This window comes from Penicillium brevicompactum (assembly GCF_028827555.1).
Source record: "Penicillium brevicompactum strain IBT 35665 chromosome Unknown utg000005l_segment0_segment0, whole genome shotgun sequence".
Classification (NCBI taxonomy): domain Eukaryota; kingdom Fungi; phylum Ascomycota; class Eurotiomycetes; order Eurotiales; family Aspergillaceae; genus Penicillium; species Penicillium brevicompactum.
In genome coordinates, this window is record NW_026623208.1 from 5,351,355 (window position 1) to 5,365,721 (window position 14,367).

General features: G+C 51.4%; 8 protein-coding genes across 8 annotated transcripts; 5 read left to right on the forward strand and 3 right to left on the reverse strand.

Annotated features, from left to right (window-relative positions):
- Positions 1-288: 288 nt before the first annotated feature.
- N7506_007894 (uncharacterized protein) lies at positions 289-1,194 on the reverse strand (the record flags this gene model as incomplete). Its single annotated transcript, XM_056957187.1, has 1 exon — positions 289-1,194. One exon carries the CDS (start codon positions 1,192-1,194, stop codon positions 289-291), a length of 906 nt encoding a protein of 301 aa, XP_056811521.1.
- Positions 1,195-1,850: 656 nt separating this feature from the next.
- Positions 1,851-3,490, forward strand: N7506_007895 (dihydroorotate dehydrogenase 2; the record flags this gene model as incomplete). The annotated part of the gene is made up of 2 exons (XM_056957188.1): positions 1,851-2,354; positions 2,408-3,490. 2 exons carry the CDS (start codon positions 1,851-1,853, stop codon positions 3,488-3,490), a joined length of 1,587 nt encoding a protein of 528 aa, XP_056811522.1.
- Positions 3,491-4,136: 646 nt separating this feature from the next.
- On the reverse strand, positions 4,137-4,922 carry N7506_007896 (triose-phosphate isomerase; the record flags this gene model as incomplete). Its single annotated transcript, XM_056957189.1, has 1 exon — positions 4,137-4,922. One exon carries the CDS (start codon positions 4,920-4,922, stop codon positions 4,137-4,139), a length of 786 nt encoding a protein of 261 aa, XP_056811523.1.
- A 1,103-nt stretch (positions 4,923-6,025) lies between these two features.
- N7506_007897 (RpiB/LacA/LacB family sugar-phosphate isomerase) lies at positions 6,026-6,502 on the forward strand (the record flags this gene model as incomplete). Its single annotated transcript, XM_056957190.1, has 1 exon — positions 6,026-6,502. One exon carries the CDS (start codon positions 6,026-6,028, stop codon positions 6,500-6,502), a length of 477 nt encoding a protein of 158 aa, XP_056811524.1.
- A 272-nt stretch (positions 6,503-6,774) lies between these two features.
- Positions 6,775-7,750, forward strand: N7506_007898 (putative U-box domain protein; the record flags this gene model as incomplete). Its single annotated transcript, XM_056957191.1, has 3 exons — positions 6,775-6,857; positions 6,929-7,466; positions 7,517-7,750. 3 exons carry the CDS (start codon positions 6,775-6,777, stop codon positions 7,748-7,750), a joined length of 855 nt encoding a protein of 284 aa, XP_056811525.1.
- A 228-nt stretch (positions 7,751-7,978) lies between these two features.
- On the forward strand, positions 7,979-8,513 carry N7506_007899 (uncharacterized protein; the record flags this gene model as incomplete). Its single annotated transcript, XM_056957192.1, has 2 exons — positions 7,979-8,302; positions 8,394-8,513. 2 exons carry the CDS (start codon positions 7,979-7,981, stop codon positions 8,511-8,513), a joined length of 444 nt encoding a protein of 147 aa, XP_056811526.1.
- A 433-nt stretch (positions 8,514-8,946) lies between these two features.
- Positions 8,947-10,601, reverse strand: N7506_007900 (cytochrome P450; the record flags this gene model as incomplete). The annotated part of the gene is made up of 4 exons (XM_056957193.1): positions 8,947-9,276; positions 9,331-9,924; positions 9,983-10,341; positions 10,400-10,601. 4 exons carry the CDS (start codon positions 10,599-10,601, stop codon positions 8,947-8,949), a joined length of 1,485 nt encoding a protein of 494 aa, XP_056811527.1.
- A 1,102-nt stretch (positions 10,602-11,703) lies between these two features.
- Positions 11,704-14,303, forward strand: N7506_007901 (pentatricopeptide repeat-containing protein; the record flags this gene model as incomplete). The annotated part of the gene is made up of 2 exons (XM_056957194.1): positions 11,704-12,429; positions 12,483-14,303. 2 exons carry the CDS (start codon positions 11,704-11,706, stop codon positions 14,301-14,303), a joined length of 2,547 nt encoding a protein of 848 aa, XP_056811528.1.
- Between the last annotated feature and the right edge of the window lie 64 nt (positions 14,304-14,367).

The following is a 14,367-nucleotide window of genomic DNA, read 5'->3' on the forward strand; positions in this document are numbered from 1 at the left end:
CCTTGGAACTTGATTAATGGCCTTACTGAGGATAAATTTACGGTTACCCATGTGATGAATGCGCCAAATTGAAGTTCAAACCGAGGCACTCGGAATGTTTAGAACCCTGCCACTTCGCCAATATAAACCCATTCCAACTTTTCAGGGCGAGTACCTAGGTACGATAGTCGAGAGAAGCTATAGCTTCATAGGCAGCGCACTTGTCACCAATGCCCCGAAAGTCTCTGATTCACAAAAAATTGATCCATATGTGCGCGGAGTTGACCATATACATTGCTGAGACCTTTTTCAAAAACCCTTGGATTTTCCTAAACCGCCTAGCCATCCTCGCCCAGAAACTCTTTCTGCAACCACGACAGCTAGACAACTAGCAACCAACCCTTCAAGCACCCCATCAGTGTCGGCGTCCAGATCGGATATCACATTCAAAGAGCCGAGAATTTGACGATCAGTCCTATTCTGCCATACCGCAAGAACATCATTTGGCTTGTCCGCATCAAAGAACTTCAGATTACCATTTCCAGCATTGGAGACAGCTTCGTTATCTTCGGTCTCTAGCAGAGACAAGGCTGACTTTGATCCCTTCCAGTAGAAGGTTCTCAAAGTCTCGGCATGGATGATATCAACACGATATGTCCTACCAAACCCTTTCCGAGATAATTCCACTGAGCAGTGCTTAGCAAGAACCGAAGAGCTAGTTGGCTCATTTGGGCCGCCTGCCGGACGAAATAGATCAATCGTGGCACGCAGGCTCAGCAGTCCCTCGAAGCCACGGTAGTGAATATGAGCGCGGTGATCTTGAGGCTCGGGAGATGGGTCTTTCCGACTATGCACCACATTACCGCCCGCGTAAAGGTCGAATGATGCCGGGAGATACAGCCCCTGTCGATACCATGGAATGCGCCATGTGTGATATACCGGACTTGGAGACTGCGCAAGTCCACCAGAGGGATGGACCTGCAGGCAAAAGCTGAAGGCGTTTGTGCCCAGGGCCACCTGGCTGAAGATGAGCATTGTGGCGAGGGAAGAAAGATGGTAACCTACATCCTTGAAGACGTTGAATGAGCGATAAGGCTTTACTCTGCGGTGTGACTGCCCCTCATCTTCTTGTATAGTATCCGTTTCTGGATCGGATTCATCAAAACACACATGGTCGAAACCGACAGACGTGGAGGAGGTTGTTCTGTTATGCATCTTCGGATGTTGGCTGACGGCTCGATGTTCTGAGATCACACTGGCAAGCAAAGGCTATAAGAATAAAGTAATGCAAGTTATCAAGAAAGGGGTTTGATTTGGTTTTATGTGTACATTCAGGGGTTAGCCAGAGATCGCGAGTGATGTGCAGTGGAAGTAAAGTTGGTCATAGCAGCGTTGCCGGACACGAGGTGACGGAAGATCGTCAGCTGACACTTTTCATGCTGCCAATACACGGAGTATCTGGATATAGTCTGAGAGATACAAAACAGCCTCATGAAATCTCAGATGTGAACGAATGCATGTATGTACGTAGTGAACGGCGATCATCAGAATGGCCCGTCTTATCTGATGTCAGTGCTGGTATACCGCCCCAAGCATTTCTGCCGGAATTGTTGACACCGCCCGGATAATGCAGCAGCAGAACCCGATTTCGCCCTCGGGCATTGCAAGGGACGAGGAACCTCGGACCGTGCTCAATTCCAATTGTAAGCTTGCTCCCGCAGATCTATATGCACCACCTCAATTTCTCAATAGTCGAGGCCCTCCGGCGCTCTCCGAGATCTCTGACACCTCGATCGCAAGAATTAACCTCTGTATAGGATCGGGCCTTGCTCCGCCGACGAATTCAGACCCACACACCCTTCACGGTAAAAATGGCCTGTAGCTCTGCAGCAATGGCCTGGAGAGCCAGCGTCCGGGCTCGCGCCCTTCCGACCTCCCGTTGGACCCAGCGACCAGCTACAATTCTCCCAAAGCGAGTCGAGCGCTACCCCGGTGCCTCTAGATATGCTTCGGAATCTGCTGCGCCTGCGCCTACCGAAGCTGTCAAGGAGACAGCTAAGGATACAGTCAAGGAAGCTGCCAAGGAAACCGCCAAAGAGAACGCGAAGGAGATCCCTCGCAAAGCGGGCCGTGGCTCTAGGAAGGCACTCTACACCACCTCACTGGCCTTGACTTTGCTGGTGGGTTACATCTACGGAACCGATACCAGAGCCAGCATTCACAGATATGGAATCGTGCCTTTGATCCGCCTGCTGTATCCTGATGCGGAAGACGCGCACCACATGGGCGTGGACAATTTGAAAATGCTTTACCAGTTCGGTCTCCACCCGCGCGAGCGTGGAGAACCTGATCGCGACGGCGCCCTGTCCTCTGAGGTACAGTCTGATCGTTTTCTATAACAACCCAATTGCTAATTAGGCCATGTCAGGTCTTTGGTTACAACCTTTCCAACCCCATTGGTATCTCCGCTGGCCTGGATAAGCACGCCGATGTGCCCGATGCGCTGTTTGATCTTGGTCCCGCCATCGTCGAAGTCGGCGGTACTACGCCGCTGCCACAGGATGGAAACCCGAAGCCTCGAGTTTTCCGACTGCCCTCGCAACACGCCATGATCAACCGCTACGGTCTCAACTCCAAGGGAGCGGACCACATGGCCGCAGTTCTGAAGCAGCGTGTCGTTGACTTTGCCTACGCTGCCGGGTTCGGTCAGCAGGAGCTCTCCGAACAGCGCGTTCTGGACGGTGAAGCCAACGTTCCCCCTGGTAGTCTGGTGCCTGGCAAGCTTCTCGCCGTGCAAGTGGCCAAGAACAAGCTCACCCCGGATTCGGACATCGAAGCCATCAAGCGCGACTATGTCTACTGTGTTGACCGTGTGGCACGGTACGCCGATATCCTGGTCGTGAACGTCTCCAGCCCCAACACCCCGGGTCTTCGTGATCTCCAAGCCGTGGCCCCTCTCACCGCCATCCTGACGGCCGTCGTCGGCTCCGCCAAGAGCGTCGAGCGCAAGACTAAGCCTTACGTGATGGTCAAGGTTAGCCCGGACGAGGACTCTACCGAGCAAATTTCCGGCATTTGTGAAGCCGTCTGGAGGTCCGGTGTCGACGGTGTCATCGTCGGCAACACTACAAACCGCCGACCTGACGCCATTCCCAAGGGCTTCGTTCTCCCCGAGGAAGAGCAGAAGACCCTTAAGGAAACTGGTGGATACTCCGGCCCTCAGCTGTTTGATCGGTCCGTTGCGCTTGTCGCCCGCTACCGCGCCCTGCTAGACCAGGGTCCTCCATCCTCGACCGAATCCGAGAATTCCGAGAATGCCGTTGCGAAGGCACCCTTGGATGTGCCCCGCAAGGTGATCTTCGCCTCAGGTGGTATCACCACCGGCCAACAGGCGCATGCAGCCCTCCAGGCTGGTGCGTCAGTCGCTATGATGTACACCGGTGTTGTTTACGGTGGCATCGGTACCGTGACGCGAGTCAAGCAGGAGCTGCGCAAGGAACTCACCAAATAAGCGGTGTGTTTTGTTTTGGCTTCAATAGGCGACGATACTGTAAATAGCATGGATAGGCCTAGGACAACACACCATTTCATCTGAGTCATTGCATTCAATTTCTCGTCCGAAAGATCAATTCGACGTAGACAATGGAACACCCCTTTCGGGAAATACCGCCACTTCACAATGGATCAACTCGGATTACTCGATATAGTCATGACCTATAGTGGAGCTGTGCCTGAGAGCCGAGACTTGCATGAAAAAAAGCTTCCAGGTCATCTGAGAAGATCGGCTGACAAGAAAAACCGGGGAAGATTGCGTTGTCTCCACTTAGTGCATGTCGCCTGCACTTCTCCCGCAGTGCTCCATCGGCTTCCCCAAGATAGGCTTCCCGAGTCCCTTTTTAGACCCTTTTCTAGTCTGGACTTTGTTTCTTTTCTAGACTGGGCTGGATATGTATTTTTCTCTCCCGTATAACAAAAACACGCTGCCGTACCATGCAAAACGATACCATACAGCTATGTATTCCCATCCCAAGGATCTATCCAAACCCAATGTGCGGAGTACGAAGTAGATAGATGTAAACGGAGCAGCACATCCAAGAAGCACCTTACACGGCCAATGACTCCTCCACTTCCCGAACGACCTCACGCACCCCCCAATCTCATGCGCAAACCTGCCCAAGAACATTCCATCGACAGCCTTTCCAAGCCCCCCCGGCCCCCCACAGCCCAGGCCCCGCACTACCCCCATACAACACCCGCACCGCCCCCGACCGCTCCCCAATGTTCGCCCTAATCCCCCCCACGACGGCCGCGACATGGTCCACGCCCGCAGGTTGCGGTTTCCCAATAGCCCAAACAGGCTCGTAGGCGAAGATGACCGGCGCATCGGCAGGAATAGCCGCGAGCACGGCGCGCGCTAACACAGCGCACTCGGCGACCGCGGTACCGACAGCATGGGAGGCCACAGGACCCGGGGCAGTGATCTCGCCGATGCAGACGAGGGGCACCATTCCATTTGCGCAGACGGCGGCGGCCTTGCGGGCGGTCTCGGCGTCTGATTCGTGGAAGATGGCGCGGCGCTCAGCATGGCCGAGCTCTACGATAGAGCAGCCCAGGGCGCGGATGGAGGCCGGTGATACTTCACCGGTGTAGGCGCCTGTGGACTCCCAGAAGCAGTCTTGGGCGCCTAGGAGGAATGGTGGTGGGGTTGGGGAGATGCCGGTGGCTGCGAGGGTGGATTCATACTCCTTGATGATTTGGGAGCATGGGTAGATGGTGAGAAAGTCGGGGATGAGGGCTAAGAGGAGGGTATTCCGGTTTGCGGGGTGGACTATTTCATTGGCTGGGTTGAGGAGCTCGCGGAGGTAGGATTGGGTGCGGTCTGGGGTGAAGTACATCTTCAGGGAGATTAGGAGTAACTTGTCCGGTAGGATTGGATATGTCATGGTGCCTGGTTTTCTGGTTTTCTGGGTTTCCAAGGTTTTCTGGGTTTTGGAAAACTGGTTGTGAAGTGAAGGCGGAATAACTATCTAATGATATTGACTGGGGTCTGAGCTAATTAGTTGTAGTGCCAGGCTTCGTTAGCGCCCCGCTAAAGCGTTAGCCCCTGGGAATGATGTCAAAGTCTTTGGGACCACCATGCCGTCCTAACAGAAAAAGCAGGGCAAGGTGGCAAAACCTGTATGTGTCTGTCTGTTGCTCATTTACACTTTTTGAGACAGGTTCTAATTCAGGTTTCTAGATCATAGTGGCCCAATTACAGTGGATTGCGATATACCGCCGATCTATCTGTAAATCCGGAGTAGAGAACCACCGTACTACGTAGTGGAGACAAAAGATTACAGCCTGCGTCAGTCGGCATCGGAATTTTGAGGGACAGAATGAGGGTTTTCACATTCATATCCAAGGCCAGAATTTGGACAAATGAGGTCAGAATGTGACTTAACCACTTCAACTCTTTGCCGAAAGCCAACCTTGGAATTGCTCGTTACGGCTAGTATTCTAGGCATCTAGGCATACGAGGGGCTCAGGCCGTACCATAGCCACAGTGCGGGAAGTAGGTTGGCAATGTTCACCCAGAGTACTTCCCCAGTCTAGATGTCTACCTCGGTCTTTGCTGTTTTTAAGCAACAACGACGACTGATGAGCCTCATGTCCAAAGAATTGAGATAGCTGTGAGGCCCTGAGGGAGATGGACTATCTGGAAGTTGAATGCATAAGGTCGCACAATCCATGGATGCGCCATGACAGGCGAGGGAAGTCAAACAGCGTAACATTCCGTAATACGAGGTAAAGCGCACGTACGAGGAACAGCCATTGGTTACGGGAGCGGGCTGGAACTACGCGTAACATCTGTCTGGACTTGCACATTCCTGAAGTATATGGCCATTGGATCCGGGGAAAGGGTTATAAAAGCCCCCCGGCATACTCCCCAAGACGTTTCCTTTTGTATCATCTCCATCTGTATACTTCGGCTCCATACTCCTGAGCATATACCCTGCTGTCTACTATCTACCCTCCTCCTCCTTGTCCACTCTTTATCCATAAAATGTCCGCCCCTCTCCGCATTGTCATGGCCTGCGACGAGGCCGGCGTCCCCTACAAGGACGCTATCAAAGCAACCCTCGAGAAGAACCCTTTGGTCGCCGAGATCATTGACGTTGGCGTCAACTCATCCTCCGACAAGACCGCCTACCCTCACCCCGCCGTGGAGGGAGCCCAACTCATCCGGGAGGGCAAGGCAGACCGCGGCCTGTTCATCTGTGGCACTGGGCTCGGTGTTGCGATTGCTGCCAACAAAGTGCCCGGCATCCGGGCCGTCACTGCCCACGACCCCTTCTCCGTCGAGCGTTCCATTCTCAGCAATGATGCACAAGTATTATGTATGGGACAGCGGGTCATTGGCGTAGAGCTGGCGAAGAAGCTGGCCTCCGACTGGCTCAACTACCGATTCGACCCCAAGAGTGCATCCGCAGCCAAGATCCAGGCTATCACCGATTATGAGATCCAATTCCGCGCTGCGTGAATTTTGGGCCAATTTGTATTTACAGCGCATGATACCAAATGTCTTTCGGATGATAGAGTGATAATTCTGTATGAATGAAAGCAGTTTATATTTACATGGATATACTACATAGAGTATACCGGTGATCTCCATAGCTGACTCAGAGCTTCTGCGGGGATCGAAGGCGTTCCACATTTAGCAGAGGCACCGAGGTACTTAGCACTCAAGTTAACTTAGGTATAATTCGTGTCTCTGCAACTCTTGACCTCAAATAGAGCACATTCCCGTCTAAAATGGCCCAAGAACTTAAAAGCAAGGGCAATGAGCTCTTCAAAGCGGGTGACTACACTGGCGCCGAAGACCTGTTCTCTCAGGCGTAAATCTTCCCCGATCCCCTCACCTCCGAATCTTACCAATTTTTGGCCAACTGACATATTTGTACTCCAGCATCCAAAAGAATCCCAACGACGCAACATTCTTTTCAAACCGCGCGATCACCAGGAGCAAACTAGCCAAATGGGCCGACGTCGAACATGATACCCGCGCAGCAATCGACCTTTATGGCCTGAAGAACCCCACTGCCCTTAAAAGTTATTGGTACCTCGCGCAAGCACTCCTCGAGCTCCAACGACCACAAGAGGCATTCGACGTCGCGTCCGACGCGTACAAGCAGAGCCTCGTAGCGAAGAACGCACAGGCGGAAAACCTATCGCGCACGGTTCTACGAGCGAAGCAGCAGATCTGGGCCGCGCGGGAAACCTCGAGAGTCCGTGAGTTAGACGAGACCCTTGGCGCCGTGGAGGCGCTCATCGAGGCCGATGTGGCGCGTGCGCTTGGCGAGTTGCAGGGACGGCTGGACCGCAAGGAGATCGGAGAGACCGGATTCGGGGAAGATCAGAGGGCGCTGAGAGAGGATGCGGAGCAAAAGGTGAAGAACCTGCGGGAGGCTTTCCGCGTTGCATCTAAGGGGGAGATTCAGGAACGGGTATGTCATATGTCACTGATACTTGGTGATCCTTTTTGCTGACTGTCTAGAATGTTCCCGATCACTTGGTCGATGGCATTACCTTTGAGATCATGCACGACCCCGTTATCACACCCTCTGGCGCAAGCTTCGATCGCCTTGGCATCACCAAGTATGTTGAAAAGGCGGGTGTTGACCCTTTGACTCGAGCACCCATGTCAGTGGGCGATCTGCGAAATAATTACGCGCTCAAGGCGGCCTGTGAGGAGTTTTTGACACATAATGGTTGGGCGGTCGATTGGTGATTTAGACAGTTTTGTATTCGGGGCATAGCGAGTGAAATAGTGCATATGCAGGCGTTTTAGGTTGCATGTTAGGACATACTTACTTTATTCTCGCCAACTGGCGAACTGGCGCGTGTGTCAGCGACCCCACCTGCAAATACCCCTCCCTCAACCATCTCCAACTTTCTCAACAATCACAAACACACCGAGCTTTTGATCACTACTCACCTCACAACCCTCACATTCAAAATGGCCGATATCACCCCCTTCATCACCGTCCTGGAAGCTGCCCAGAAGAAGGAGAAGTTCACTGCGGAGGTACAGACCGCTGCCGAGGGCATCGATGTCGAAGTCCTGAAGGCCGCCTTCGCCAAGGTCTCCGAGCAGGGCGAGTTCGAGAAGCTCGACGATGCCGCTGAGGCCGAGACCCTCCAGAAGGCCTTCGAGTTCGCCGCCAAGGCCGTTATGATGCTGCAGAAGCCCCCCGGTCTCCTGGAGAAGAAGGACCTGTACATCTACTTCAAGGTCAGCAAGGGCGAAGCTATGGAGCAGCCCGGCAGGTTCGAACTCCAGGTATGTTATTTGTTCCATTTCGCACATATACCGCCACTTGGACAAGATGTTGTATTAGTTGATCGGCAGCTGACTATTCTCCTCATTACAGAAGAAGCAGCTCTTCGGCGCCTGGGAATCCGTCAAGGACTACAGCGTCGCCAAGGCAAACCAGCGCTACATCGAGCACGTCAACAACTTGATTGTCAAGTACGGCACCGTCGACAACTAAGTCACACGTGGAGGACCTTTGGAGAACTATTGCTGAGCGAGCAATATCACGAACATAAATTTCCGCTGGTTTTATTTGCGAAGATGACGATCCTGGAAGACTGAGTCTTGTCTCAACCCTCTTGGAGCTAATCTCACGAATACGAATGCATGCTACTTTCCATGACCTCGTATTCACCTTCAAGTCTTGTATCTAAATTTCACCGGACGACGTGCGGTTAGCGTGGATGCGACGAATCAACTGATTTACCATACAAATCTACCACAATGTCGCATCTGCCTTCCATTCTAGAGTCATTGCCGAGTGAACAAAGATTGAGTACAGATCAATATTCCGGGCAACACTAGGAAAGGCTCACTGTTCAAAGAAATGTGCTGGAATTGTATTATGTTCAGCACTTGATTTGAAGTGCTTGGTACCCAAACCAAACCACTCAGACTCTTCTCCGAACGCCGACTTCGAAATCTTGGGGCTTCACAAACCATCGTGCCCTTGTTGCCCAGCTTTCCTGTTCAATCTTCCGGCTCAATACGAAGTCGAAATCTCTCACCAGAATGGGCATCAACTTGCCCATTTCCAACAGAGAGATATTCTTCCCAATACAAGTCCTGGAACCCGCGCCGAATGGCATGTAGTTCTGCTCCATGGCAATCAACTGCTCTTTGTTTGATTCGAGCCATCTCTCCGGTCTGAAAATATCCGCATCTTGGCCAAATATGTCTTTGTCGTAGTGCGAAACCCAGCTGTTGACTCCGACATTGACCTGAGAAGACCGTTAGCTGTGATTTTATATGACTAGAGCTACAGGGCAACTTACTCCTTCCGGGAAGAACTGTCCGGCTATCACTTCGCCCCCTTTGGGAACCGTTCGGAAAAGAGGATATCCTGTTCCAGGATGAACACGGAATGCCTCCTTAAAGACAGCCTGCAGATAAGGCATCGCCTGAGTCTCCTTGAACGTAGGGCTGGAGCCAACACCGGAGTCTTCTATCTCTTTTCGCAACCTAGCCAGACATTCGGGGTTCCGAAGGAGGTAATACAAGGTTGAAGACAGACTGATTGCTGTGGTATCACTTCCTGCCCCAACATTGGACCCTGCAGTAGATAGAACATCCCAATCTGACAGATCATGTGGATTTTGCGTCTGCTTCTGAACAAGCTTCATGGCCATGTGCGACGGAAGGTCGGCACTATGGTTTTTCATGGTCGCTTTGGTTTCTTGTATATGCTGGAACGTGAATTGGGTAGCAAATGTTTGGCCCAAGCCCAATTTCCTAGAGATCCAGAGATAGGAAGGATAAATCCAGGAATACAAACCGAGGTAGGAGCTGACTGTAAGGCCTGAGTCGATAGACTCCATGACGCCTCCAATATCATTGCCTGCCTCGAGGAAACCAAATCGACTGCCAAACTTTTTTTTTTTCTTCGTTAGTAAAGATGCTAATGAAATGAGGGTAGTTGATAAGTACCGTGATTTCTCCAATCACATCAAATGCGTAACATTGCATCCAGTGTGCCATATCGATGCTGCGGCCATAGGTTGAGATCTCATGGAGCCGTTTCTTGAATATCTCAATGCAATTGTCGACCAAGGGCTCGTACGATACCAAAGACGTCATTGAATACATTGAAGCGACCTTTCTGCGATCCTCGGCGTGTTTCTTTGAGCTCCGCTCCGAGAACAAATTTGTGAAGCCAGATGTAGGGCCGAAGTTCCACGCATCATACCATTCCGATTTTTCGAATCTGGAGCCATGGCCGTAGATGGTCTTGATAGCAGCGGGGTCAGAGATACTGTAGTAGTTTGGAGCAATGCGCACGATGCTTCCTGTGAAGGCGTTGTGATTAGATCATGCTAGCGAACAACCTTGGAAGAAGATGCTAACCATTTTCTTGGTGAAGTCTGATGTTGGTATGATGGAAATCACCCCGTTTCATCTGCCACAGATACCAGACATTCGTAAATCGAGCGAGAATTGGTCCCGGTATCAGAAAACTGGGAGACTTGAAAAGGGTAGTTAGAAAACGTATGACAAGAAATGCAATGCCAAAACAGGCGAGATTTGTGAAGGACATGGAGAGTAGCATATTGATAAGAGTTTTGGCAATATTAGCCCAGGCCTTGCGTGCGAGAATATCTGGGGAATTGAGCCATACTTATGTACTTTCAGGTCCTACAATCTTGTAGTCGAATCAATAGTTGATCGATGCAGCTTCGGTTGCTCGCGCCCCAAAGAGACGGCTTACTATGCCATCAAACCACCGAGTAAATTTCTCGGAGTCCATTAATTGTCAATCAAGTCAAATTCATTTCGCTCACTGTCCTCTGCGGTACCCACTGGTCAATCGATCTGCAGGCCTTAAACCATAGCCGGTAGTTGCAGGTAGACACTAGATCGAAAATGGTGCATTACTCAGCGGAAGGAAGTGAGTTATTGAGGTCCGGTCCGAGAGTCCACCCCGCACAAGCCATGGTCTAACCTGACATAGTGACTATGTACAGCAAGATTTTGGGGTAATGGATTTCAGAAATTTTGAATGTCGTCATGCTAAAGCCTGAGACCCTGAGAGCCTGAGAACTACGGTTTCCCAAGTCCCTCGAACTACCAGACCCCACACAATCATTCAGAATCGTTACAAGTCCATAAAAACAAGACAAGTGACAATACCTGGAGGCTAAGTGACTAAAATAAGCGGCGGAAGGGACGTGAAGATTCATTCGAGGTGCATCCCCCCTCAGGGTTTCACTCAATGTGCTCATAGGAGACTTGTTCAAGGCGCCAGCCCTGGAGATACCTGCGACTACCGGTAATTTGAATTGTGCTCTTTACCTTGCTGTGAAGTATGCGGAAGGTTATCGGCGTTATTTCAAGTAGCACGTACTCGTTTTGCAAGCGATGAGATTTGGGTTTGAAGGAGTCAGCGGAGCGGAGCGGGAGCTAAACCGCCTTTGGCTAGAGAATTGAGCTTATAACACCTCAGGCATTAATACAGAATACGCTAGACCGTATACGTACTAGCTCATTTCAATCTCCGAAATTATTTCGCTATCACATCTGGCGTGTTATCAAGACCTCACGTCGCATCTTCTGACTATTTCCCATCTTTTCACTCTCTCTGTTAGTGTTGGATCGCCTTTTTGTTTTTTACGTGGAGACGCAAAATCTCTAGCCTGGCGATTCACTCGGTCATGACCCTCCGGCTCCCGGGGTCGCTCGTCAACAGAGCTTTGCGCAGTCGACTGCTCTCTGCGCAACAACACCGTGCTGCAACAGCAGCCCAAAACTTACCATCAACATGGAATGCCATAAATGCAACTAGGGCCTTTTCTGATCACCCCAATCGCACCGCTTCCTACGAGCGTTTCGAGAATCCGAGGCTGAAGCCATCCCGACAAAAACTCGCCGATCGGCCGATTCATCGCAATGAAAATAAACGAGGAAATGATAGTCTGATGGCTATTGCATCAAATTCCCATTCCGCGCGTTATGATCATGAGATTGAGATCGCTGAAAGCGAGGCGTTGGACACCGCGGCTGCAGGGCGCGATGGCCCCATGGAGGAGCAGGCGGAAGGGGAGGCCGTCGAAAACGAACACGACCCCGAAGAGGATACTGCTGATGACAAGACAACCGATGACAAGACACCCGAAACGAAGAGCTACCATGGCCTCTCGCTCGGAGAAAGCAGGATCACACCCAAGATCGTGAATATGGAATTGAGATGGTTGAACGATCCTCATAAAATGGCGGATCGGATTGATCGCATTTTGCAGAATGGTGAGCCGGCATTGGCGGCAGCAATAGTGCGCGCTGGAACCAAGAAGGGCATGAGATGCGACGTTGCATGGAATCACCTCTTGCAGTACTGTATGGACCAAAAAAGCCCACAAGCTGCGTTTAAGTTCTATAATGATGTAAGTTTGCAGCCACGGCTTTTTCTCCAATGAATTGATTCTGACAAGTCTAGATGAAAAAACGTGGCCGAAGACCCAATATGCGAACATACACCATTATGTTGAAAGGCTTTAGTTCGGTTCCAATGTCTCCGTCTGTGGTCAAGACAGCGGCGTCTGTCTACCGCTCGATTTCCGCGGAAAACTCCGGTGTCAAGCTTAGTATCATCCACACCAACGCGATGCTTACTGTTTGCCATCGCCACGCGGATATGGACAGGCTATGGCAGATTGCCGGCGAGCTGCCTGAGGAGGGACCGGGAGCCCCTGATGCCACTACATACACAATCATTTTGAATGCCGTGCAATTCGCGGCACGCCGAGACATACAAAAAATGTCCCCTGACGAGATCGACAAGATTCTCGAACGCAAAACGAAGGCTATCACGGAAGGAAAGCGGATTTGGGCCGACATCGTTTACCGTTGGAAGACTCAGACACTGGAACTCGACAATGACGTCGTCAATGGCATGGCCAGTTTGCTGTTGGATGGCGCCAGTGATATGGATTGTTACAATGTTATGGAATTATACAAACAGACCATGGGACTTCCTATCCTTCAAAAGCGACCAACCGAAAGCTCAAAGACAACGCGCCGCCGCATCACACACGAGGAAACCCAGGCCATTGAGCAGTCTGAAATGAAGAGACAAGAGAAAATGGAAGATCTTCCGTTTGTGGATGAGAACAACAAACCATTAGGACCAGCAGAGACAGCCGGAGATCTCCACGAATTCGACGAACCCGCAGAAGAAAAAGTGGAGGCGGTTGAGGAAGAACAGGAGGTGGAAGAAATGGAAGAAGAGGAGGAAACCTTTGAAGACCTTTTCAAGCCTGTGGTCCCAGGGGCGGAGGGCCTTTCATTCCTGAAACCCAAGAGCAAAGAACTCACACTTCTACTGAACGCATGCTTCACCATGACTCAAGGAACCGAAGGTGGTCTTGCTTACTGGAAATACATGACATTGGACGAAAATGAGCACCGGTTCAGGCCCGACGCGATCACATACGCACAATATTTCCGTCTCCTCCGCATTTCTCGCTCTAGCAAAATCAGCGTCAAGACAATGCGGGACCAGATGGTTCCTTCCGGCCTTGCACATGGAACAGCATTCCACATTGCCCTCAGCGTCTGTCGTCGCGATCGCCGCAACCACTCTGTCCTTTTGCACGCAAATGAACTGATCGGTCTGATGGACAAAGCGCTGATCCTACCAGATATTCGTGTTCTGGACGGCTACCTCGAGACGATTCAAATTCTTTCCGCGAACTCTTCTGTCCTTCTGAATCTGCGAGGCCTCAGCACAGAAGAAGACACCAAAAGCCTCAGACTCCAAGATCGTGGCGCGAAGCTTCAAGCGCAGCTGCGGCTTAATGCCCTCGCCACTTTACGATCCTATGTGTCCGAACTCCACGAAGCGATGGAGAATGGCAAACCCGAGGCAGGCGGTCGCTGGAGCAATGCTCAAAACCGACTTGCGAATCCTATTCACGGCCCCGCCGCTGTCAAATTCATGGCCCGGGTTCGTCTGATTGTCGATGACACGCTCAAGCTTGACTACAAGAAATACGTCTCGAAGGCTGAGCGCAAAATCCTCATGGGAGAGTCGCAGATGTTGAAGAAATACTCCGACAAGCAGACTATTGCAGCTTGGAAAAACAAGCTTGTATACCCTACGGCCGATCAGAAGGACGCAGCCAGGGAGCGCATCTACAACTATAGAGAATCCGTTCGGCTTGAGCAAGCAAGAGAAACAACCTCCGAGCGATCTCATGGGCATGTGGATTCTTCGCTACCGAAGGCCAAGTTGATGGACACGGTCGAGGCCGAGTGAGAGATCCAGATGATGAATTTGTGCTGATGCCCTCCATCCATTTTTGAGACCAAGATCTCAACTG